This window comes from Trichomonas vaginalis, chromosome I, assembly GCF_026262505.1.
Source record: "Trichomonas vaginalis G3 chromosome I, whole genome shotgun sequence".
NCBI lineage: Eukaryota > Parabasalia > Trichomonadida > Trichomonadidae > Trichomonas > Trichomonas vaginalis.
The window spans coordinates 20,326,436-20,351,465 of NC_067203.1; the positions used below are offsets into that span (position 1 = coordinate 20,326,436).

At 31.1% G+C, this 25,030-nt stretch overlaps 14 protein-coding genes, 1 non-coding gene and 1 pseudogene across 16 annotated transcripts, besides 4 other annotated features; 6 read left to right on the top strand and 10 right to left on the bottom strand.

The window, feature by feature from the left end:
- Positions 1-159: 159 nt before the first annotated feature.
- Positions 160-3,241, bottom strand: TVAGG3_1018820 (ankyrin repeat and SOCS box-containing protein 4 family; the record flags this gene model as incomplete). Its single annotated transcript, XM_001307687.1, has 1 exon — positions 1,383-3,125. One exon carries the CDS (start codon positions 3,123-3,125, stop codon positions 1,383-1,385), a length of 1,743 nt encoding a protein of 580 aa, XP_001307688.1.
- A 524-nt stretch (positions 3,242-3,765) lies between these two features.
- On the top strand, positions 3,766-4,405 carry TVAGG3_1018830 (ribonuclease inhibitor domain-containing protein; the record flags this gene model as incomplete). Its single annotated transcript, XM_001307686.2, has 1 exon — positions 3,766-4,368. The coding sequence occupies one exon, from the start codon at positions 3,766-3,768 to the stop codon at positions 4,366-4,368; it is 603 nt and encodes a 200-aa protein (XP_001307687.1).
- Positions 4,406-4,510: 105 nt separating this feature from the next.
- Positions 4,511-5,527, bottom strand: TVAGG3_1018840 (TBC domain-containing protein kinase-like protein family; the record flags this gene model as incomplete). Its single annotated transcript, XM_001307685.1, has 1 exon — positions 4,511-5,527. The coding sequence occupies one exon, from the start codon at positions 5,525-5,527 to the stop codon at positions 4,511-4,513; it is 1,017 nt and encodes a 338-aa protein (XP_001307686.1).
- A 40-nt stretch (positions 5,528-5,567) lies between these two features.
- TVAGG3_1018850 (uncharacterized protein) lies at positions 5,568-6,385 on the top strand (the record flags this gene model as incomplete). The annotated part of the gene is made up of 1 exon (XM_001307684.1): positions 5,583-6,347. One exon carries the CDS (start codon positions 5,583-5,585, stop codon positions 6,345-6,347), a length of 765 nt encoding a protein of 254 aa, XP_001307685.1.
- Positions 6,386-6,458: 73 nt separating this feature from the next.
- TVAGG3_1018860 (ankyrin repeat protein family) lies at positions 6,459-8,852 on the bottom strand (the record flags this gene model as incomplete). Its single annotated transcript, XM_001307683.1, has 1 exon — positions 6,459-8,852. One exon carries the CDS (start codon positions 8,850-8,852, stop codon positions 6,459-6,461), a length of 2,394 nt encoding a protein of 797 aa, XP_001307684.1.
- A 107-nt stretch (positions 8,853-8,959) lies between these two features.
- Positions 8,960-9,511, bottom strand: TVAGG3_1018870 (protein ubiquitination; the record flags this gene model as incomplete). The annotated part of the gene is made up of 1 exon (XM_001307682.1): positions 8,960-9,511. The coding sequence occupies one exon, from the start codon at positions 9,509-9,511 to the stop codon at positions 8,960-8,962; it is 552 nt and encodes a 183-aa protein (XP_001307683.1).
- Positions 9,512-9,745: 234 nt separating this feature from the next.
- TVAGG3_1018880 (tubby protein, chain A domain-containing protein) lies at positions 9,746-11,139 on the bottom strand (the record flags this gene model as incomplete). The annotated part of the gene is made up of 1 exon (XM_001307681.1): positions 9,913-11,133. One exon carries the CDS (start codon positions 11,131-11,133, stop codon positions 9,913-9,915), a length of 1,221 nt encoding a protein of 406 aa, XP_001307682.1.
- A 400-nt stretch (positions 11,140-11,539) lies between these two features.
- TVAGG3_1018890 (armadillo (ARM) repeat-containing protein family) lies at positions 11,540-13,021 on the top strand (the record flags this gene model as incomplete). Its single annotated transcript, XM_001307680.1, has 1 exon — positions 11,540-12,910. The coding sequence occupies one exon, from the start codon at positions 11,540-11,542 to the stop codon at positions 12,908-12,910; it is 1,371 nt and encodes a 456-aa protein (XP_001307681.1).
- A 140-nt stretch (positions 13,022-13,161) lies between these two features.
- TVAGG3_1018900 lies at positions 13,162-13,233 on the top strand. Its single transcript has one exon. It is a non-coding gene; the product is annotated as a tRNA-Gln (tRNA).
- Positions 13,234-13,532: 299 nt separating this feature from the next.
- Positions 13,533-16,508, bottom strand: TVAGG3_1018910 (paraquat-inducible protein A (PqiA) family; the record flags this gene model as incomplete). The annotated part of the gene is made up of 1 exon (XM_001307679.1): positions 13,533-16,508. One exon carries the CDS (start codon positions 16,506-16,508, stop codon positions 13,533-13,535), a length of 2,976 nt encoding a protein of 991 aa, XP_001307680.1.
- A 442-nt stretch (positions 16,509-16,950) lies between these two features.
- Positions 16,951-16,980: a mobile genetic element.
- A 1,659-nt stretch (positions 16,981-18,639) lies between these two features.
- Positions 18,640-19,475: a mobile genetic element.
- Positions 19,476-20,028: 553 nt separating this feature from the next.
- Positions 20,029-20,687: a terminal%2Cinverted (terminal inverted repeat of Maverick-1C transposon ID:TVAGG3_1018940).
- Positions 20,029-25,030: part of a mobile genetic element that runs on past the window's edge.
- TVAGG3_1018950 (uncharacterized protein) lies at positions 20,956-21,414 on the bottom strand (the record flags this gene model as incomplete). The annotated part of the gene is made up of 1 exon (XM_001307677.1): positions 20,956-21,414. The coding sequence occupies one exon, from the start codon at positions 21,412-21,414 to the stop codon at positions 20,956-20,958; it is 459 nt and encodes a 152-aa protein (XP_001307678.1).
- TVAGG3_1018960 (uncharacterized protein) lies at positions 21,444-23,018 on the bottom strand (the record flags this gene model as incomplete). Its single annotated transcript, XM_051254732.1, has 1 exon — positions 21,444-23,018. The coding sequence occupies one exon, from the start codon at positions 23,016-23,018 to the stop codon at positions 21,444-21,446; it is 1,575 nt and encodes a 524-aa protein (XP_051080306.1).
- TVAGG3_1018970 lies at positions 23,049-23,263 on the bottom strand (annotated as a pseudogene). Its single transcript has one exon. A coding segment is annotated over exon 1 (215 nt).
- TVAGG3_1018980 (uncharacterized protein) lies at positions 23,526-23,788 on the top strand (the record flags this gene model as incomplete). Its single annotated transcript, XM_001307675.2, has 1 exon — positions 23,526-23,788. A coding segment is annotated over one exon (263 nt), but the record flags the coding sequence as incomplete, so codon positions are not given.
- On the top strand, positions 23,816-24,673 carry TVAGG3_1018990 (uncharacterized protein; the record flags this gene model as incomplete). Its single annotated transcript, XM_001307674.1, has 1 exon — positions 23,816-24,673. One exon carries the CDS (start codon positions 23,816-23,818, stop codon positions 24,671-24,673), a length of 858 nt encoding a protein of 285 aa, XP_001307675.1.
- On the bottom strand, positions 24,752-25,027 carry TVAGG3_1019000 (organellar and viral DNA polymerase type B; the record flags this gene model as incomplete). The annotated part of the gene is made up of 1 exon (XM_001307673.1): positions 24,752-25,027. One exon carries the CDS (start codon positions 25,025-25,027, stop codon positions 24,752-24,754), a length of 276 nt encoding a protein of 91 aa, XP_001307674.1.

The following is a 25,030-nucleotide window of genomic DNA, read 5'->3' on the forward strand; positions in this document are numbered from 1 at the left end:
AAGAGTTCAACACCGAATTTTGAATTTTTGAAATTTAATTATGAATATTCATGAATGTAGGAGATAAAGGATAAATAATTTCAAATATTTGCACCACTAAATCATAAATAAGGAATCAATTGATTCTTTCATCAAAATTTGGACTCAATTGTCTAGGTTATTCTATCCAAACTTCTGAAGTTATCGAATCATTTTACAGATCGGTAACCATTTTACACGATCAGACAGTCATAAATACGCTCTTTGAAAAAGTTTGTTATTCACAGCGAGTACCCTCCTTACATAAGAGATATGAATAATTCTAATAAAACCTCATTTTTGATTTTCTTTGGTTAAGAAGGGTTGAGAGAAGTATGGTTGATAAATGCTGCAATCATTTGGTAATCCAGAGCTTTCAGACTGTAGAAAATAATGTTTGATTGAAATTATATGCTATATTGGTTGATAACAAATAGACATTGAATTATTGAATGATGTTTTCATTTATCAGAAAAAGACACACTCTGAAAAGAATTATTCATGTGACGTCGTTTATATGTTCTACAATAAAGCTTCCTCATACTTATTCTCAATGATGATCAACTCAGAATTTTAGTGAGCTTGCATATTATCATTATCATTTATGGCATATTTTGATTTGTGATAAATTGATACTCATCGTTAACAAAACAGGCTTATTTGCTATAGATGAATTTGTGAAATCATGTATTTTGCTGTCAAATTTAAAATGTCATTGTCATTTTTTTCCACAAAAATTTACCATCAAAAACTAAACAATTCAAATATAGCATCTATTTAATTCATCTCGAGGGATTTCAAGCATATTTACATAGATATTTTGATGAAGTAGGGAAATTTCAGATAAAATTCATAGACAAGCATGTCATGAAGCTTTTTGTCAGAATGAAATAAATAAAGTTTAATGATATGTAGCGTGGATGTATATACTTGGAACAATTCTTTAGGCAAAAAAATCAAATTATAAATGCATGACAGCCTAGGTAATAATGTGTTAGAACGAGATTAACAAGAAGGCGCTTCTTGTACTTCTTCCATTTCGGAATCTTCTTAGGTTCCTCTTTCTTCACCACTTTTGGTGGTGGTTCTGGGAAATCTTCTTCTTCGCTCATGAAAAATTTTTAGACGTTTTTCGAAAATCTGGAGACTGTACAAGATTTTGAAATTCAATTATAAAGATTCAACTATTACATTTTATTCTTAATTGATTCTTCAGTCCAAAAAAAGAAAATAAGAATACTTTTGACAGGTAATTTTTGGCAGCATCTCTAAAATATCGAAATTTTTGATATTTTCTTCACGCATCTTTGTCATTGATATTTGCAGCATGTGAAATAATAAGTTCAGCTGTTTCTTTACAGTTTTTATATGCTGCATAATGAAGAATGTTTTTTCCGATTTTTATCTTTTTCGCTTAAATTTGCACCATGTGAAAGAAGAAGTCCTGCTATTTTCATATAATTATTATGCATGGCATAATGAAGAGCGGTTTTTCCATTTTTATCTTTTTCATTAATATTTGCACCATGTAAAATAAGAAATTCAGTTATATCTTTACGATTATTTTCTGCTGCATAATGAAGAGCGGTTTTTCCATTTTTATCTTTTTCATTAATATTTGCACCATATAAAATAAGAAATTCAGTTATCTCTTTACGATTATTTTCTACTGCATATTGAAGAGCGGTTTTTCCATTCTTATTTTTTTCATTAATTCCTGCACCATGTGAAATAAGAAGCTCGGCAGTTTCTATTTTATTATAAAATGTTGCACATTCAAGAGCTGTAGTTCCTAATATATTTTTTTTATTAATATTTGCACCATGCGAAATAAGAAATTCAGCCATCTCTTTATAATTATTATCTGCTGCAATGAGAAGAGCGAATCTACCAAAATTTATTTCAACATTAATATTTGCACCATGTAAAATAAGAAATTCGGCCATTTCTTTATTATTGTGTAATACTGCATAATGAAGAGCGAAGGTCCTACCTTTATCTTTTTCACTAATCTTTTCAACATGTAAAATAAGAAGTTCGGCTAATTCTTTATTATTGTAATGTATTGCATGAATAAGAGGGATATGTCCCCACATATCTTGTTCATTAATATTTGCGCCATGAGAAAGAAGAAGTTCTGTTATTTCTTTATAATTAAAATACACTGCGATATGAAGAGCTGTGTTTCTACATCCATCTTTTGCATCAATGTTTGCACCATTTGATAGGAAATATTCGCAAAGAGATGGAATATTGAAAACTATTGATTCAACAAAACTAGTGTTGATATCATTAGTTTGATCGTAATAAACTAAAAATGATTCAAGATTTTTATACTCTTGACAATATTCTAAATCGATCTCTATATTGTACTCATTCATCAAAAATGTAACAAAATCAATGTTGTGTGAAATAATTGCATAACGCATGCATTCTTTACCTGGTTTTTGATATTTCAAACATTCACTCATGATCTCGGGATTTCCTCCTAAAAATGAGAGTTGTAAACATGTTTCAGTTATTTTCGAGTTAAATTTAGTTCTTAATAACTTGAAACAATCAACTGCTCCATGATAACAACATAATTCAAGTAATGAAAATCCAGATCCTGGATATAATTTACTATCAAGTTTTTGATCTTTATCAAATTCTTCTCTTTCCGTGAATATGATGAATCTTTCTTTGTCATTATACATAATTGCTCTGTAAATTGTATTTTCTGCATGAATATCAAGATTTTCTGATTTAATTTTTTCGAAATCTTCAGATTTGTCTAATTTAATTCCATGTTCTTTATAATACAGGAAATTTGGAACCTCTTTGACCTCTTTGACACGATATTCATCAGATATGAGTTTGGCAAGAGAAAAATATGAATTTGTATAACGATTATTATACGGAATGATATTGAAGATATCATTGATTATATCTTGTGGAAGAAATTTCTTTGAATAAATCAGTTCTGTTTTGATAATTTTGTAAATTGAGTTTAATTCTCCTTCATTTTCTGTTTTTAGCTGATACAACGCATTATATGAATCTATGTAGTTTTTATAGATACTTCGCAATTCGATGTATCTATTTTGGTGAATATCTTGATCAGACATGAAAAAAAATTAAAAGTATTTTACTTGCATTTGACAATAAAAGGTATCTTTAGAATTCATGTTTGCGGGAGAAAATTCTATGCTATACATGTGGATAACAATGACCACAAAATTTCGGATACAAATTAAAAAATATCAATGATACTTAAGGGTCATCACATACAACACATTCTTATGATTATCATTATATAGATTATGGAATATTGCATAATAATCCAAATTCAATTTCAATATTAAAGTGTACTATCCATTATCTCTTAACATCATAACATACTCAACGAGTACTGATCATATGCTATTGATCAAGCCTTTAAAACAGACTACATATATGATTGCTTTAAATTGACCAAAAAATTGAATACTTCCTTTAAATTGAACATTCAATTTAGAGTTCGTCCCTTCTGCCATTCAATGAAAAAATCAATACATCTTTATTTTAATAGCATAAAAGTATAGCAGCCATATTATGTACTATGTAGTGATTTATATTTACTTTCTCCTGAACAAAAATAATAACTTATGACATTAGAATATTGTGATAGAAAGCTTGTGTGTCAAAGTGCACTCTTAATATGTCACTTTTTATTTTTTCAAATTTTTTTTAAACTTTAATTTGTGCGACAATTTAGTTTACAAGCCAATGGATACCTACTATATGTTAGGCACTGGTGTTACAGGAGATATGCATAATGCTGATCCAGATGACACTTGTGAAAATTTAATAATTAAAAATGAAATTGGAAATATTCCTGTAACATGTGTTGGTATTAATGCATTTACAGGTCATTCATGTTTGAAAACTGTATATATCCCAAACACTATAGTTTATCTAGGCTTCGATTGTTTTGCATATATTTCTACTTTGAAAACAGTTATTTTTGAAGAAAGATATAATACATCGCTTGAATTCGATCAAGGTGTATTTTATCAAGATACTATGAATATAATTCGATTTCCAAGTAAAATTTCATCATCAAAATATCATGTTTTATCAAAATCTAAGATAGAAAAAGTTATATATTGCGGAATGGATAAAATAGATGCAGATTGGTTTGAAGATATATCGCCACCAACTGTTTTTGTTCATTATCTTTATCCTTATAATAAATTTGCAAATGATCCACATCTTGTTCGTACACAAGAGTGCGGCTTATACACAAAGTGTTTAGTACATTCCATTATGTATGTTCCATTCCCATTTTTTTGCATTTTATCTTCTTTACTTACAATCAACATTTGCTAACAAATCAAATAAAATATTTTGATTATTTCTATCAGTATTATATTACTATGCCCTTATATAATTATGATACTTGTCTCAAAAAAAAAAAAATCTAAATAATGTTAAGAAAGAACGTAAATATTTATAAATTATAAACAATACTTTATAACCAGAAGCCCAATGGTGCCGATAGTAAGTTCAAACTCCAAAATGGATAATGTAAGAAACTCTTTGCGTCTTGGACGATTCTTTCAACATCCCAATCTTGGAATGTCATAATATTTTGTATTAATTGACCAGGATCGTCGACGATTTCAATTTGATCGAGATGAGTTGAAACCAGCGCTTTTATGTATACTGTTAGCTCTTTTCTGTTGATAATGACATTATCCCAGATGTATAAAACGTCGAGTGGAGTATGAGAGTCTGCGAAAAATACGCCAACCCAATTTGCAGCGAAATGTTCACTTCTAAGTTGGTTTTCGAAGAGTATTTTCATTAATTTTCTGTTGTGCTTGAAAAGAAACGCGTCGAGATCTACGAAAAATTGCATTGACGTACTTGGCAAAGTTAAAAATTTTGCGGGCTCAGAAAGTGTTACAAGGTTTCTAAGAAGGACAGCTGCAAAGGCCTCAGCTTCTATTAGCGAAAGGCTAATCCTCAAAGCAAAATGCAATGACAATGCAAATGAAACGCTTGCAAGGCGATCAAATCCCTGCAAAAACGAATGCTGTGGAGCATCACTGATCATTATAACCAAAATTCTTGTAATTCGAGTGATAGAATCATCACACATCGTCAAAGGAACTCCGATTTCTTTGATGATGTTTCTAAAGAGGTTTTTACCACGCTTGACATCAGCTAAAATCTCCTCTGTTTGCTGATTCGTCAAGCAATTCGGTATTTCTGACTTTGATTTTGTATGATAATAATTAAGTTTGTTTCTGTAGTTCCTGATCATATGATAAAAAGTTTCGGGCCAAACTGATGGATCTTCTGGAATAGCATCAAATGACACCATCCAAGCGAGAAATCGATTTGAAGAGCATTTTCCTAAATTTCTGCTTTTCATGAAGTTTGTAGCGTCTTTCTTGCACTTAATCTGGAATGATACATTCTTAAATGCTTTTTCAAGACGCTCTAGTGATACAATATCATCATTCTTTGATTTGTCATTCATGATGATTGTCACTTTTTAAGTCCTAACTTTACAAATATATCCTTGATATAAAAAAATGACTTTTTGCGCATATATGGACCCCCTTAACTGGGCACACAGGATGTATTTGATTGAAGCAATTGATGAATGCGGCTTCGAGAATGGTTGGGAGCCGATTATTCAAAAAATCCAATTATTATGTTCTACTTTCATGCCCGAACAAGGTTCAACTTTCAACTTAAGTCCAGATAACTGCAATTTATGGTATCTTCAAGTTTTAGCTGAGTTTGGAGACTTCAGAAGACTTAGCGATCCATTAACTCCACCATCTCAAGAAATCAAAGACAAAATCAAGGCAATGCGAAGATCCCAGTTACGTCACGAGCTACTCCTCGTAAATAATCAGCTCAGATATAACAATTACATCCTTAAACACCATCATGATAATCCAATCATTGCCCAGGACCTTCAGTGGGTGAGATTTAATACAGAACCTAAAGCACAACCACAGATCATCAATAATTTACTCGTAGAGACCTGCATTAAAGTTAACGAATCAGAATGGTTCAAAGTTTTACCAACACAAGGTCTTCAAGGCAAGAAATTGCTTTCTATGAATGATGTACTTGCTCGCTGCATTTCAGGAGCTGTCACAGACGCTTTAGAGTTTGTTCGTGATATTATTCAGATTCACACGAACTACAGCATTTGTACTCTATCAGATCGTGAAAAGAATGCGAATAATCATTTACGGACATACTGTATCGATGCTGTTCGTCCACTTCTTGAGAAAGATCCGCGTTGGCAAAGAATCAAAGAGTTTGTTGATGTTCCACTGTAATTTCTATCATATATTAATGTTAAGTAAATGAATTTTATTATTAAAACTTATAGTTATTTTTTTAAAACAAATCATATTTATTAAATATAGATAAAATGGTGTTAATAAGACTCAAATTGATAAGAGATAATTTTTAACAGCTCCCCATCCAACAGAAAGTGGGGTTTCACCTTTATTATTTTTGGTATCTTTATTTGCCCCGACTGAAATCAGATATTTTACAATTTCAAGATTACTTTTATCTGATGCACAAATGAGCGGAGTGTTTCCTTCATTATTTTTCGCTTCTTTGTTAGCTCCTGATGAGATAAGATATTTTACAATTTCAAGATTCCTATTTTCTGATGCACAAATAAGTGGAGTGCATCCATTATTATTCTTTGCTTCTTTGTTAGCTCCGGATGAGACGAGATATTTTACAACTTCAAGATTGTCTCGAGATGATGCACAGATAAGTGGAGTGCATCCATTATTATTCTTTGCTTCTTTATTGGCTTCAGCCGAGATAAGGTATCGAACAATATTAATATAACGATGATGTGATGCAATAATGAGTGGGGTATCTCCGTCTTTATTTGTAGCTTTCTTATCAGCACCAAAAGATATAAGATATTTTACAATATCAAGTTTGCCTTCTTTTGAGGCAATTATGAGAGCAGTATCACCATTTTTATTTTTCGCCTCAATATTAACTCCAATTGAGATTAAATACTTAACAATATCAAGTTTGCCACATTTTGAAGCAACAATGAGAGGAGTATTTCCATCTTTAGTTTTAGATTCTTTATCAGAACCAATAGAAATGAGATATTTAATTATACCGAGATTATCACAACATGATGCCTTAATAATGGGAGTCCAACCATCATTATTTTTTGCTTCTATATTAGCTCCTGCCGAAATGAGATACTTAATAATATCGAGACAATATGTATAATATGAAACTTGAATGAGTGCAGTATTTCCTTCATTATTTTTTGCATTGACATCTGCACCAACTGAGATTAGATATTTAAGAATTTCAAAATTATGCGCATTAACAGCAGTTATGAGAGGTGTATTTCCATCATTATCTTTTATTTCTTTATCAGCTCCGATAGATATAAGATATTTTACAACTTCAAGACGACCGTCTCTAGATGCACAATGAAGTAATGTTTCACCTTTATTATTTTTTGCATCTTTATCTGCTCCACAAGAAATTAGATATTTAAGTAATTCTAAGTTACCATTTTTTGAATAGTATTGGATCAAGGCATTACCGTTATATATATTTGCTTCTTTATTAGCGCCAACAGAGATTAGATATTGACTCACATTAAGATGATGATTAATTAATGCATAACTTAATGGAGTTTTTCCATCAATATTTTTTGCTTCTAAATCAGATCCGAGAGAGAAAAGATATTGAACAACATCAATATGGCCATTAAATGATGTATTAATGAGTAAAGTATTTCCATCATAATTCTTTGTTTCTTTATCAGCTCCAATAGAAATAAGATATTTAACAACCTCAAGTTTGCCTCCAGATGATGCGCAATTGAGAGAAGTGTTTCCATCATTATCTTTTGCTTCAATATTAGCTCCGACAGAGGTTAAGTATTCAACTACATCAAGATGACCTTGTTTTGCAGCTAGAATGAGTGGAGTTGATCCAATATTATCCTTTGACTCTTTATCAACTCCCACAGATATCAAATATTCTACAATTTTAATATGACCATTATTTGAAACATGATGTAGTGAAGTTTTCCCATCAATATCCTTTACTTCTTTCTTAACTCCAGAAGAAATTAGATATTTAACCACTTCAAGTTGACCACCATTAGATGCCAAAATGAGCGCTGTTTGATCATTTTTATTTTTTCCTTCTTTATCAGCTCCAATAGAGATAAGATATATAACAATATCAAGATGACCATTCCAAGATGCCCAAATGAGAGATGTATTTCCATAATTATCCTTTGTTTCTTTATCAGTTCCAAGAGATATAAAATATTTTACAATATCAAGTTGACCATGCTGGGATGCATGAATGATTGGAGTAGATCCATTATTATCTTTTGCCTCTTTATTAGCTCCAAAATTGATAAGATACTTAATTAATTCAAAATGACCATTAATTAACGCATTAATTAGTGGAGTACATCCATCATTATCCTTTTCTTCTATTTTGCAGCCACATTGAATAAGATTCACCACTAGTTTGAGATTTCCATTTGCAGATGCTTCATTAAGAATGTTTCTACCATTTTTATTTCTGATATCACAAAGGCCTTCTTGGAATGCCTTAAAAATAATATTTTGATTTTCTGCTCTTGATGATTCATCAAGAAATTTGTAGATACTATCGAATTTTTTTGAATTCTTCAATTCCTTAATTTTTGGAAGAATTTCTCTTGGATTGAAATTGTTACTATTTCTTAATCTAAACATTGAGTTCTTATATGGGTTATTAATAAATTTACCATTTTCAAATATTAATCTATCTATTTCTTCCATAATTGGTTCTCCACAAAACTCAATATTGATGTAGTTAATTAATGGATAGTAAATTTCGGATTCTTTAATAAGAGAAATGATGAACTTTGCCAAGGAATCTTCATCATTTATTGCAAGTTCTTCATTGCTAAATATCCTATGAAGAATGTCCACATCAATTTTTTGGCAATCATTTTGAATTGAATTTCATCGATTTTGGAAAAATGTGTTGAAATAAAATCTGCAATTCTTTCAATCTGTTTATCTGCTGAAATAAAGATATAATAATCAAGGAATTGAATGCAATTTTTCGGTTTTAATCTCTTTTTATCAATAACATGCTTCTTGTATATATCTATTAGTTCATTCATTTCAAGAGCGATCCCAATATGAAAGATATCTTGCAAAACTGTCACATCACATTCAATTTCTTTTTTTTCATATTGAAGCATATCTTTTAGTACACCATATGTAGATGATGATGCAATATCAATATTGAGAGCATATTTTGCAATGCAATTATCTAAAATATATTGATCGCATAATTTTTGTGAAATTGAAACTGCAAAAGATTTATTAAGCAAGTACTCGACATTATTGATTGCTAAAACAAGCTTTTCTGATATATGGAAGCAATTGCTTCTTCGAAGATTATGGTTGTTAAGCTGAATTAGATACATTTATTTTTATTTAAATTTTTTTGAAGTAAAGATTTTTGAAGGTATTTTCATTTTCCATGTGAAGTGACATGAAACATTTCATAAATCTGCTTTTAGTAAGCACGATACAGTGTTATCTGTAATTTTTTCAACAAAATGGAAAGTTTTTAGTCGAAATCCACATAAAATATAACATAAAAGACTGTAAAATAAAGTATATAAAAACTTCATAACCTGAAAATCCTATGCAAATGCCTCTATTTCATGTAAAATAAGATGATGAAATCAATTATTTAGATTTATATACCAATTTCGAAATTTTCAAAATTCAGATTTTTGTTTTATTCGTGAATAATGAAAATAAATCATGAAAATCATAAAGTGGTAAAACAAACATTTTATTAAAACATATAAAAAATAAATCATTTCACTTCAGTGATGAATGCCGCAAGACCTATTGCGAACATCGACTCAGGCTCGAGTGGGAATACTGCCTGAAGTTCAATAACATCTGTTTGGATTTTTCTAATCCAAAATAAGTCATCTCCATCTTTTTTCTCGTAAAGTACAGCATTTTTAACAGATTGGACGTGAAACCTGCCATGGAAGTTATATGTGACCTTTTTAAGTACTTTTTCTGTAGGTTGCCGACTCATTAACTTTTTTGGAATTCCTTCAGCCTGATTGAAGAAAGAAACACACATTCTACGAGCGGGATCTTTACCTTCCTTCGGGTAGAACCTAATCGAAAGAATTTCGTCGCTAGTTTGAGATTTTAATCTCAATGAGAAAGCTGCAGTTTTATTTCCTACAGAAACATAGGCATCTACATCAGATGTATCGTCTTTTGAGATCTGAATAGACTCAGAGCCTTTTTTGTATACAGCAGATAAAATAAATTCACTTAACATATAAAATCTGAAAGTAAATGTAGATCCAAGTAAGCCAACATTTTTCTCTCTGGAAATTCTGTAAACTGGTTGCTCTTTTGACTTAACTTCAATTGGAATCGCATATTTTGAATGATTTCCAATTGGCTGATTAGGTTGAGGCGTAGTTTTTACAGGAGGTATGTCTTTGGGCTTCTCTTGCTCTTTTTTATTATCTTTTTCCTCTTCTGGATCTGTTGGTTCATCAGTGGCATTTTCTGATGAAGAAGAATCGATTTTTACGAATTTCTCTGGACTACTCTCACGTCTTTGAGATCTTTTTCGCGGTTTTTCATCTGTATTTTTGGGTTTCTCTGCTTTTACAGGTCGAGTTGCTTCAATTTCTTTTGGAGCCGTTTCTGTAGTAACATCGCTAGCTTTTTCAACAAGAGTAGGCTCAGGATCCGTATGCTCTTCTGATAAATCTACTTCCTGAAAAGTAATAATATCTTTCTTTCTTGTTTTCCTAGTGTTTACATGCCTTTGCGGGGGAGATTCTAACACCTGTGGCTGAACTTCGACAACTTTCTTTTCTACTTTAGTTGCCTCTTTATTCTTTCTAACTCTACGCCTTTGATTATTATTATCTTGTGGGTATTTTGACTTCCCGTTTTCATCAGGCACATTAAATCTAGGTTTAAAAGGTACTGTATTCTTAAAAAGATTTACATCATCTCCGTCGCTCGATGAAAAGTCGACGTTGAAGAGAGACATTCAAAGAATTTGAATCAATTCGTGATAAATTATATTGTTGAATTGTATTAATATTGATTGATGATATATAAACCATAAATTTATAAGGTTATTTCAATGAACGCGAAACATTTATTCATGGAGTGTTTGATAAACTATAGGTCATCTAAAGCATTTTACTTAGTAATGTCATAGTTAATGGCTGATGATTTAGATTCAATATTTTAGGGGTACGAATATTATGCCATTATATTGCTATCAATCATTAGCCATTCATATACAATATAAATACATAGTAATTATATCAAGATTTATGCATTTTTCAGAATTTAGATATTCCTATCTTTCATAATCCTTCAAAATTAACTTTGTAAATTGCCTATAATTGACATAGGCAGTCTAGTTTGAAAACTTTGAATCATAAATTATGGATGAGTACAAAGAGGAAGATTCTAATGAGCATACAACATTTGTTAAATCCAAATTATTAAGTGACAACTTTGCAAGCTTATTGACACCTGAGCAGGCAGCTAATGAGATTTCATCAAGAATAGAAATATTAACAAATTTTCTTGATTCTCCAGATGCAATCGAATTTTCACAATCATTAAAAGAATTAATCATTATTTGCAGCTGCTTTGATATCAAATTATCATTAAAAGCAGAATCTGCTGACTTTTATGAAAACTTATTTCAAACTTTGATTAACTTCCCTGCGTGTTCAACATATAATGATATCGTAATCCTAATTCTCCAGATAATCATCCACTCACCTCAATCAATTCCTCAAATGATGAATTTGAACGTTTTGGAGTTTATTTTTTCAATTTTGCATAATTCATTTCCAAAAACAATTTTTGAGAAATGCTATATTTCATTATCATGTATTAGCAGAGTAAGCAAGTCTTATCGAGATCAAGTTATCATTAAATTTCCAATTAATCACTTGTATATGGTTGCAGAAGGTCCTCAAGATGATTTCATTGTGGAATCAATAATAAAACTTATTCACTCATATTCTTTGTATCCACTTGATCAACAAGAAATTTCAGACGCAATTTTAATTATCAGATTGTTATTTGTTAATAACGGACAAAGGCATTTCACAAAAGATGGATTTTGCACTGCAATAAACTCATTACAATCATTGGTGAAATCACCTGTTTTCAAATTTGAAATGGTTGATTTTCTTGATCAAACTCTTCATTATTTCGGAAAAGATGATGATATCACAGAATCACTATGTTATATAAACTGCAGATATATCGTTACAAGCCGGAAATCATTTATTAATATGGATTTAATTGCAGATTTGATTGATTTAGAGTCAAAACCATCAATTATTGCCGCAGCTGCTCGATCAATAGGATTAATATGCTTTAATATGAAAGATTATGTTCAAAATAAAGACAATTTTGAATATTTACAATATTTATTCGAAATCTTTAATCAAGTGAAGTTTTCGGCCAAAGAAGAACTAGGATTTGCAATAGTTGGATTTTTCACATACATTAAAGATCAAATTCTATACGAGTACATCATTTTACACGCAGATACATTCTTTGATCTTATAAATCTATCAAATATTCAAACATTAACATTTATCGTTAATACACTCGAGAGGTTGAGACTATATGCAGCATTTAATGATCTCAAAAATGACTTTTATGATTTTCTTGTTAATTGCGAAATAATATCTCGCCTTGAAGATTTGTACGATGAACTCAGTGCAGACACTCAAAAAGAGAAAATTCTCAGTGAGAAAATTAACATATTTTTAGATAATATCCAAATATAAGAATTCAATGTAGATATTGTATATGCACGTTGAGATCATAAGAAGAGATATTTTTATTCCCATCGTTTAAATAAGAATTTGATCCTTCTTTTTGAATAAATATTATTGTTTGTATTATCACAATATGGTATTGCTTGAATTTTGACAGCCCAATGAAAGGTCGTTATGTGGAACTAATTTAAGAAAAAATGTTAAATGATAAGAATTATATTTTTCACATTTATCATAGAAAAATTAAAGGCAAATGTGACGGTTCCATAGTGTAATGGCTATCACTGGGGACTCTGAATCCCTAAATCCAGGTTCGATTCCTGGTGGAACCAAAATTTTTCTTTTTTTCTTATTTTTTCTCAATAATTCTGGAACTCTTAATTCATATCTCTCCAAAGACAAAACATGACGAAATCGGAAATACATGACAATTCGTTAAAAATTCATTTCAGAGATATTCTCTGATTTTTATTTGAGCTTTGATATCAAGATATTATTGAGTCTGCTTTGATTCAGACATCAAATAGTTATTTATTTATTAATCAAATTCATTTTTGTTCAATTGTCATGTAAATATCAAAATCTTTCAAAATCATTTCAAATTTGAAAACAAAGAATACAAATATAGAATTTATTCGATGACAGTATAAGTTGATGCTGGGTCCTTCTTAGCCATTATCTTTCTGGTATATATCACAGTGAAGAAAGACAAAATAGCATGAGAAACAACACCAACGAAAAGACACCAGGATTCAGGGCAAAGCTTTGTTTCTACATCAAAGCAAGTCTCGTGGCCTTTAATTGTATCTTCACCCGCAAAGAAAAGCGAAATTAAAGGATTAATCCAGTTACATTGATCACCAACCATGAACCTTGCGAACTGAGATATCTGCATAACAGCAGAACAAATAGATACAGCGAATACATCAATGCATGACCAACTGTAGAGTATTTCGACAAAAACAAGGAAATACCTTTGTTTCTTCGATATCATTGGAATAAACCAAAGAATTCCCAGTGAAATCAAATGCAACACAGGTGCAGCAATTGTTATAAGACCAAAAACAATCTGGCTGTATCTAATAGTAAAGCAATTTGGTTTTTCCGCGTGATCAGGCATAGTTAAGAACAAACTTACTGGAGAATATTCCTTTATATAAGGATATTGCATCGCTTTCAATGCCCATCCTGTGAGGCCAACCAACTCAAAACTGAAGAATTTTCTGATCATTCCAATAAACATGAAAGGAACAGAGATAAGATACATAACAAGGACAAATATATGAGAGAACATGTTGTTTTCACGTGAAAGGAATGTCATTTTATCCTCTTTTTCTTCAATTTCGATTTGATGATCAACTTTTCTTTCGAAATAAAGCATCAAATGGGATAAAATATATGTCAATATAATACAGAATATAAATGAAGTATATCCATACAATGGATAAACCCATAAGTTAATAGAAAATGGTTTCGAAATTAAACTACTGACAATTGGCATATCCAAGTTAAAGTTGAATGCCAAAAGCATAAGAATGACTATATATGTGCAAATATATATCCACTTGTGAAGGATATTCTGAGTCATCAAAACTAATTCACGCCATTTAGGTGTAATGACTGTAGCTGGTAATATCCATACAAGTAACATAGCAATCATCTGTGAATATGGCCAGACAATTGACATAATAAAAATTAAAACTGCTAACAAGTAAGTTTTGGCTTCCCACATCTGTGTAACAGTATTCCAGAGTGAGAACTCATGAACAGGAGGTAATGCAACGAGTTTATCGGTGCCAAGCCAAAATTTGATATAAACTGACAAAGCCATACCAGTATTTGATGATATATAGCCTGCTGTGTTGATAAGAAGGAAGAAAGGAATCAAACATCTTGTTAATTTTGAAAGTTTCGGTGTCATTAACAAAGATGATTTGGAATCTGTTCTAAGGAATCTTCCCATGCATGAAAGCTTTTCTTCATTAATGTTTTGAAGCATATCAAGCGATTCTAAGCTCTCTGCTGGCTTCATTTTCATCTTTGAAGAACAAATACAAACAATAATCATGAAAATCAGAGCTAAAACAAGAGCAGCTGTTGAAACAGATGATGTTATAACAGAATTAATCTCAACTTTTTGATCATTTGGTTGATCATGGCATGTTGCGTTCTTTAATTGAGTAGTAATCATATTATTAACTGCTTTGATGCCATATGTTTGTAAAACACTGGAAATGAATGGACCAGATAAGTTTCTATAATTATGAACAAAGAATTTCACAGCATTGTTAATAAATTCTCTGAAATTTTCTTCAATTCCGCCTTTTGTTGCATTTACTGCGAAATAATCAACAAAAGTATTAACTTTCATCTGTGTTATGCCTGTTCCATCTGCAGAAAACAATGATTTAAGGCAATCTTCATTGATACAGTCAGGATCTGTGAAATTTATTCCATATCCAACTTTATGAGCAATTTGAGCCAAAACTTTGAAGAACAGATCATGCAAAGATATATCAATATCAGCATATTCAGTAAGATAAAGATTATCTTCTGCATATTGAAAATCTGACAAAGAGAAATTATAAAAGAAAGAGATGTTGAAAATGAAATGATCCAATGTTGTGTGCGAATCAATGACGTAAGCACTGATCGGATCAAAGAATGTAGAATTCTTCCACGAATTCAAGCCAGAAATGTTTAAATCAAGGAGTTTGAGGTATAATGATGAATTCAAGAATGGTAAAGAAATGTTGATATCAATTGGATCTGTTAAATTGAAATAATTCAATAATGTTTCCAAATTAAATTCTCCCGTATTGTTTGTGAATCGATTTACCAATGAATTGATGTTAAATTCACCATCGCCTTGTGTTAGATTCGATAAAACATATCTTAATGTATCAATAAGAACTGATTCTCTCAAATCTGACATTCCTTCCCCAATTGGAATATCAATTGGCCTAACATCTCCAAGATATGGTCTGACCATGTCACTTATGTTGCTAAAAATACTAGACACGTTTGATACAACTGGATCTAATAATCCACTACAAAATATTGGGCCAATTTCTTTCTTGAGGACAGATTCAATCAAAGGCTCAACAGCATCATAGATTAATTCTTCCCATGCCTGGTCAAAATGTGCTTGTAATTTAATATTGGTCAACGTTGAGCCGCATTGATCTGAAGGTGCAGTAACTTTTGTGATGAGACCATGAGCATCATTCTCAAAATGAAAACCAATACGTGAATTCATATTATCAACTTCAGCATGTATTTTGGCAATAACTGGATTTAATTTTATAGGCTTCTGTTGTGTAACATTTAAGTCCAAATCAATTGAAGTTGTAATTGTTGATTCAATAAGTAATCCATTTTCGATCTTCCATGGATTTGGATAGTATGAAGAATTGATTTTAGTAAGATCAATATTGTATATTGTAATGTTATTCAATGCTATGCCGTAATTAAATATTGTGCCATTATGGGCAAAATCAATACGACCAAGATTAAGCTGAAGTCTAGAAATCCAACATTTGATGTCACATTCACCCCCAATCTCTTGTCTTAAGCACAAAACGATACACAAGAAGAGCCAAAGCATTTGATTTTTTTTTGATAATAATAGAATGGTTTCGAATTTTTCAGAACAAAACCACTTTTAACCCTTTCAAAAAATGGTTTCAATAACCAAGTTACCGTTAAAATAATTCGAAATCAACAATAATATAATATTATAATAAAAATTAAATTCTTTGAAAAAATGATTTAAATACGATAAATTGTTATTTGAATATACACAATGTAAGATTTGTGATAACGTAAAATTAAAAATCAACAATGCTTAAAAGCATATTATTTATATATAAATTCAAATTGGTCACGATGTATTTATAACATTTTATTTTTGCGATCAATTTGTAAGAGTTAAAAATTAGATTTTATTATATTTTTATGCGAGTATTGACTTATACCTTTTGATTATCCATTTAGATCCATTCAAATGTATATTTTTAAATTTTTGATTTTTTCCTATTGGGATAATGGAGTAGGTGACAAAAGTGCATACTCTTAAACAACCGTCGGATTTCCGGGTGAAATCGTGACACACTTTCGTCTTTCGTAGGCAGTGGTGGTTGTTACAAAAGGTAACTTCGAATGTAGCGTGAAATCTGCAAAAAAAATTCTGAAATTTGAATGGAGAACACAAAAATTGAATAGTTTACGTCAATAAAAAAGAGAAAAATGAAGCCAATGTGTCTCGAACCTAGGACGTAGAGCAGCAATCACACTGTTTATCCCATTACACTACATGCATCTCTCACCTCAGTGAATGAGATCAACTATATGATAACTTTTTCCCCATTAGATTCTTGTGGAAAAGTGACAAATAGCAACTTTGACCCTCTCTCTTGGGATAATGTACTTATCATTCAAAAATTATCAAATAATATGGTCGTTTGTTATTTTTGAAAATAGATTATAACTTTAATATCTATATTGTTTCTAAAATTGTTGGATTTGACATGATACCTTATTATTGCAGACGTATTTTCCAGTTTAAAATATAATTCATACATATCAACCTTGATAATATCAACATATCTTTTACTTCTCCATAAATTCCATTTCATTAGGGTTTTGTTTTTATTTTCTACTTGGCTGAAGGGGAGAAGGTATGTGATGGTCCATATACTGTTTCAAGATTGATTAGCCTATGAGTTGAACTCAAATAAACTATTTCTCCGAATTGACATTCGATTATACTAATTATTAACACAAGGCATGTACAACTAGTATCGACAGCTTTTTATTGTTTCTTTTTGTAAAATCAAAGAGGTTTTCATTATGGAGATATTCTTTGAACAATTTTCAAATTTATCTGCGTAATATATAGATTTTGAGGTGTTTACTCGAAATATATATTTAAATTATCAATATAATCGTCAACGTTGCGGATATTCAGATTCAATGAATATATATATAGAAATCAACTAATACTTATACCCCACAAAATGGGGTTAGTATTAATGATTAAAACCAGTAATTAAAGATACATTCTTCAAGATTTTAATTCAAAAAAATATACAGATAGCGGTGATTCCAAGTTTATATTAAATTAATGAGGTTCATCTTAAAATTCATTGGATTCATCAAACAGAACCCTTTAGTAGAATATAATATGAGGCTTAATTGTCAGAATTATTTACTTTCTTCAAAAATCATTTATGATATTGAGGTAATATAAGATATGAACATTTTCAAATGTGAAAAGGTTCGATGGCTATTTTGAAAAATTATTTTTGTGATATCTAGATATTCTCTTATAAAAGAAATAATAAGTTTACTATGCTCACATTTGCTAATCAAATAATAGCATCTATTTAGGAGCCAAATGTTAAAATTATAAATTGATTTGTTAAAGATTGTCATCATGACTCAGAAAATGATCCCTATATTTATTTATATTAAGTAATGCTAAATATAAAGTTTTTATAAACGAATGTAAGAAGCTAGGGAAAGAATTTTTATCGAATATTTCTTTGAAAATTTTGAATTAGTAATTGAAAAGAATTAGCGAGTAAACATACTATATGTTAATCAATATTTAAAATTTCATCACATCGGAGACCGATGGAAAAATATCTTTATGTTTGTTCAGTAGTAAAATTATCTATACAATCTAATATTTATTTTTTTGCGTTATTTAACGTGTAGATGTTATTCGATTATTGTTATAGACCGAAAATAGATTTTTTCGGTTTTCTCTTCAAATAATTGAAAGAATGATACTATTATAGGTTTATTATATTATATAGCATATAATCATGCTATAGCCGAAAATTATAAGTTTTGAGAAGATTGAATATAACACAAATAAATTTGAATGTAAGTTAAATTGCTTGTTGTTTTTAATAGCTATTTAATGAGAAATCCAATATTGCAAAATTCAAATTGAATGATTGAAAGAACAGAAAAAGTCATTCTTTTCAATTTCGAATATGTTTTATTGTATTTATAATTATATGGCAAATAAGATATTTAAACTTGATTTTTGAAGGAAAATTCACAAAATTGAATAAATTCAAATAATTTTTATTCAAAAATAAACTAATTATTTGAGTTTAATACTAATTATCTATTCAAACTACAAAGTTTGTAATTTAAAATATTTTGTGAGATCAGATTGAATTAATTCAAGGTTCTTTTCAATTAATATTAATGACCATATTACGCATTTTCGAACATTCTAAACCAAATATATAAAAATGGGAGACGAATGTTAAATTTGCTAGACATGGGGGAGTTGTCTGCAAAGTTTTAGCTCTTATCTCTAACAAAAAATTAATTTTTAAAAAAATGACCGAATACGTTTCACAGCGAGAAAAAATAAAAGGCAAGATAGAATTTTCTAGACATAAAGAAGTTGTTTACCGAGTTTTAGCTCTTATCTCTAACAAAAAATTAATTTTTAAAAAAATGACCGAATACGTTTCACAGCGAGAAAAAATAAAAGGCAAGATAGAATTTTCTAGACATAAAGAAGTTGTTTACCGAGTTTTAGCTCTTATCTCTAACAAAAAATTAATTTTTAAAAAAATGACCGAATACGTTTCACAGCGAGAAAAAAATAAAACTGTACACTGATTTTCATTTTCATTTCCAGTCACTTTACTTATTATTTTTTTCTTTTTTTTCATTTTAATTATAAATTATTTCATAATACGTTTATTTACGTTACCATTTTCTTTATTCTTTTGAATTCCATACTAGACACTTATAGAATATTTTGATTGTTAACGTACTTCATTAGAATGAATCCTTACAAAGGGTATGTCGATCGAATTTACCTAATTGGTATTTCCAATCAGATTGAAGAAGGTAAAATGACATGGGAAGAAGCTTGTACCCATGTTCCCATCGCCCCAACCCTTCAATCAAATGATTTCAAATATTTAGATGTTTCAAAATCTTTTTTACAAAATCAATTTAGCTTACAGAATATCCCATTGCTTAAAGGCAAGAAAGGTCGTAGGGTCAATCCCTACGACCAAATCAAAGCTCTTGCTGTGATACATGACCACTGGGCCTTTCCCTGTGGTCAAACAAAACACTGGAAACGTAGTTAGTATGGGTTAGTTGGGTATGGTGGCACTGCGCACCTACTTACCCATGATATGTGAATTTGACACTTTACAAAACCATTAACGTATATTTTACAACACAAACGACAACACTAACTTAACCTTAAATATTTACAAAGCCGCCAACCACTTCACCTCACTAACGACTTCGCTAACGAACTCACTAATGAAAAAATAAACGTTCTCATAAATTTTCTTCTATATCTTCATCGTCAATGTTAACTCTATTGTAGTCATACTTGAAGTCATAAAGTTTCTCAAGTTTTGAAATGCATAGTCTTGTTAACTTACCTTCATCATCATAAGTTTTTATAAAACTACCATGACAATCTTTATACACAGTCAATGTATAATCTACTGGTCTAGGATGAAGTGTAAAGAACATCTTATACTCAGGAAGGAAGAATAAATGTTTAAATGTATGTTTGTTATATTTTTCGATTTGTATGAGTTGCTTTTGTTCTGTCATTTATATAAAAATAAAATAAAAAATAAACTTAAAAATTAATGATATCACCACCCTCACACATATGAAAACATAGCACAAAAATAAATTTAGGTGAAGTGGTGAGATCTCACCTCTTTTTTCACCTGTTTTTTCACCCTGTTGAATTCATTGCTTTATAACTCTCTTCCTTTCTCCAACTCTTCTAACTTCTTCTTAAGTTCAGCAATGTTGTCCTCATGAAGTTTAATCTTTCTCAAAATTCCTTCTCTATCTAATGGTTGCTTTATCTTTCTAAACTGAACTCTACCATCCTTCATAGTATGAATGTAAAAACCTTCTGGAATAGTTCCTGATTTAATGTATTCTACCAAAAACTTTTGTTTCATTGCTTCAGTGACTTTATTTGTCATTTCAATCAAATAAAAATTTTAATATTAAATAAAAATAACGTTATTTTTTCAGTAAGGAAACGCAGGAGTTTTACGATTTATTTGAGGAGTAGGTTCTGGTTTAAATGTTGGAGTCGGTTTAGGAGTTGACTTTTGAACAGGAGTTTGTACTTCCATAGGTTCAGGAGTCATTGAAGGTTTTGCTTGTGAAGGCGTTGGTTTTGGCGAAGGTGTTGGAGTTTGTTTAACTTCAGCTACTTCAGTATTATTTACAACATTTGCTTTATTTCTTTTCAACATCATAACTGCTCCTGCTGTAGCTAGCAAACCTAGTGGGAGACCATATCTTATATAAGGACTTGACCAAATGCTATTTTTGACAGGAGCTGGTGGAACACCTAACCTTGGTGAGACTGCTCTTTGCCATTGTGCAGCTCGTAAGAAATATTCAATAGGTGCTCCATAATCGTTTGGTAAAGTTTGTTTCATAGATGGTGAAGGTTCACGAGAGCTTGATGAAGAACTCATTTATAAGCTTTAAAATAAACGTTCATCCTTTATTCCTCACCGTCGTCCGTAGCTAAGTTATAGTCATCTAATCTTATTATGGGGATGCCATTAGCACGCACCTGAATGGCAAAGCAACAATCCCTCATAAATCCAATAAGTGGCTTTGGTACATTTTCAGTTGCTAGTTCAATAGGTCCTTTAACAGACAATTTGTATGTTATTGGAGCAGTAGATGTTTGACCTTGCTGGAAGCAAAAGTCCACTTCTGTTGGAAAACCACATAAGAAATGTGTGTTGTCATAGCTATCCCATTTATGTTCCACACTACCATCATCCACCAATGACCTCATAACATCTTCATTAAATCCTATCATATCATTGTTTGTATTGCAGGCGTTCGCAACCATTTCATAAAATACAGGTCCATATGATTTTTCGGGTTCTGCAGGCATATTTCCATAAGCTCCCATGGAAAGCTGAAGATATTTAAACTTAGGGTTCTCAAAATTAACATAATAGTTGTCTTTCTTTCTAAATAGTGCCCAAATACTTTTAACATTAATAGGTGTATAAGCTGCTGTAAATGTTGCACTTGAACTATCTGTATTCTTTGAGAATGAACCGTCCATAGGAATCCAATCCATAACTTTAACAGGAAAACATAAAGCCTCGTTTGTATAATGTTCTACAAGTTCTGTATAAATGTTAGGGTCTAAAGAGAATGACTTTGGATGAATGAAACATTCATTAAAATCCATCTTTGTTCGAAATAGTTGCTGGGTTACAGTTGTAATAGTAACTGTTCCACTAGCTTCTACTGACTTCGTTATCATAGTGAATGGTTCATTCCATGGAACAAATTTATTTGTCGGTGGATTTGAATCTGAAGCAAATGCAACTTTAAGAGTTGGATTGAAAGCAATGATATCATTTACAGATATAGATGTGCATTGTAAGGCGTCGCTACTGAACTTTACTTTAAGCTGAATGTTTCCTGCAAAAGCTGGAATAAATCGAATAGCTTCTAATGGAAGGAATCTTCTAACAGGAATTCTTAAACGAAGCTTAAAATCAAATGATTTTCCTGCTGTAATTGGACCACTAACAATTTGTCCTGTTCTGCATGTTCCCGAATGACTCCATACATCTTCATGTCGAGTCTTTGAGAAAACATCTACTTTCTTTATTTGTTCGGTAGTTTGTGAGTTTGAAGTTATATATGCTTCTTCTCTTGCGTTGTCTTGAGAATATACGATACGACCATTTGCAAGGATTTGATATCCAGCAACTGCATAGAAAGCGTCATCGAAACCAATCCAAAATCCTGGTGGGTTTGTTTTATTGGAACCTGAACAAATTTCTTTATCTACAATAAATTGACCTTCCATTTTATACGTAATGAATGTATTGTAAAGGTCCAACATATTTTCACCAGGAGGTGAGAGATTGAATGTTACCCATGTGTTATCTTTAGCAGTTCCAGGTTGTGATGGAATCTTTGCGTCAGAATATTTTCTATTAGTGTCACCAATTTGAACTGCATTGTCTATGATATCGAAATATGAGCGAATCTGATGAATATGCTCTGCTGGAGTAAATTCGTTTAGCTGTTCGTTCTGCATGTATTTACTTCGGATAAAAATATCTATTTACTTCATTATTCTCACTCTTCTTCTTGGCATTCGTGGTGGAAGTTGTTTCTTGACATTTTCAATGAACTGTACATTCTCTTTTGTCTCAACTTCTTTCACTGGCGGGTCAGGATTCTTTGACTCGGTTTGTTTTTCAATGAAATTCACGAACTTTGCAATAAGCTCTTGGTTCGTTATTGAAAGTACATCTGGCTTCTTTTCTTCTGGTTCTATTGACTTTTCAGTTTGAACAGAAGGTTTTATATGGGCTTCGTGGACTTCACCCTTACCATACACCTTAATGTTGTCGCTTTCTGCATTCGCTAATGGAACCTTTCTTTTTCTTACGTATATTTTACCATCTTTACTCTGACTTACGTAATAGAAAGGATGTTGTATTCCTCTTGCGTCATTTAATATAATAGACTCTCGCTCTGATTTTGACAAGCTCATTTTACATCGGTTAAAGTTTTAATTTTGTTTTTTATCTGCAGTCAAATGACTCAGACAAGCCCAACGGACAAGACCCAGGGGGTCATAGATGTTGAAGCATTGAAGAAAGAAATTCGTGAGCAAATTTTATCCGAACTGAAGGAACAAAAACAAGAACAAAAGCCAGAGAGACCAAAGAGAAAACTTAGTGAAAAACAACTTGCTGCATTAGCTGCTGGAAGACAAAAGAACCCACGTTTGCTGGCGAAGAAAGCTAGAGAAGAAGCTGAAGCTAAGCAAAAGCTAAAGAAGCTGAAGCAAAGAAAGAGTAAATGGTTTATTTTTATCCGAATTAAATGTATAGACAAATACCTTTATCTGTTGCGTTCAGTAGTGAAAACCCTGACGTCAAAATAAAGGGGAACAGAGTAACGTTTAAGTTTCCAACAGACTGGATTGTGAACATAAATGAAGAGAAGTACATTGGCATAACATCTATGTATATAACACGTGCTTACAGAAAGGTTGACTTTATACTTCAAGTCGAGATAGAAAATGACGAACAGTCTTTAAGCGCCCAAAACATTCACATATACAAATACTTTAAAGACGATACAACATTGCAACAATGTATGATTTCATTTAATGAGATGTTCGAGAAAAAGTTCAACATTGAAGTACAAACTTTACAGCCTTTACGTGAGTTTCTTGCACAACTGAAAGAAGAAGGTAGTCAGCCACAACTTATAGACTTTCATTATGAATTTAATGAAAATGAAGATGGAACACATGACTGTCAGTTTGTTGTATTCTCACCATTCAATGAAGTCGCTAAAAAGAAAGAAAATCCATTACGTATAAGATTTCAAATCTCTGAACCAAGTGATGATTTCAAAAATGTTTTCAATTATGATGCAATGCTTCCGAGGAAAAATGAATTTTCAAAGATTGTAACACCTGGCATTTGGGATAGAAAGCAAGCTATATTATATTCAAACTTAAGTAAGGGAGTTGAAAATGAGTTCATTGGTCATACAAGAACTTCACCACTTCCTAACCCTAAATACTATAAATTAACTGGCTTCAATCGTGAGTTTTGGATAGACATGTTCTCCACTCATGACCATAACTGCCCAGTGTTCTTACCTCCAGACCATAAGGACTGTCTCTACATTGAAGCACAACTCTTAAACTCTACCATCGCAGTATTGTAAATGACCACATGGGCTTCGCCCTTGCCGCTAGTTTTATTTTTATCACGAATGACCTCATTGCTGACAAAATAAATGACCTCAGAACTTCAACTTACGAATAAAGCTTGTTTTAGTCGTTATTGAGAAGTTAAACTTCTCTTCAAAGCAAGGTTGACATGACTTACATAAGTCAAATCCAATCTCTTGACCGTCATAAAGTGCTTTGTAAAGTTTCATTAAACTGAACTCAGAATCTTTGTCATATGTTCCTTGCGGAACCATTAAACCTTTATCTTCATCATAGAAACACTGAACAGAGTCAGGAAACATTTCATTAGCGGTTAAAGCAATAACATCTTGCTTCACGCCTTTCATTCT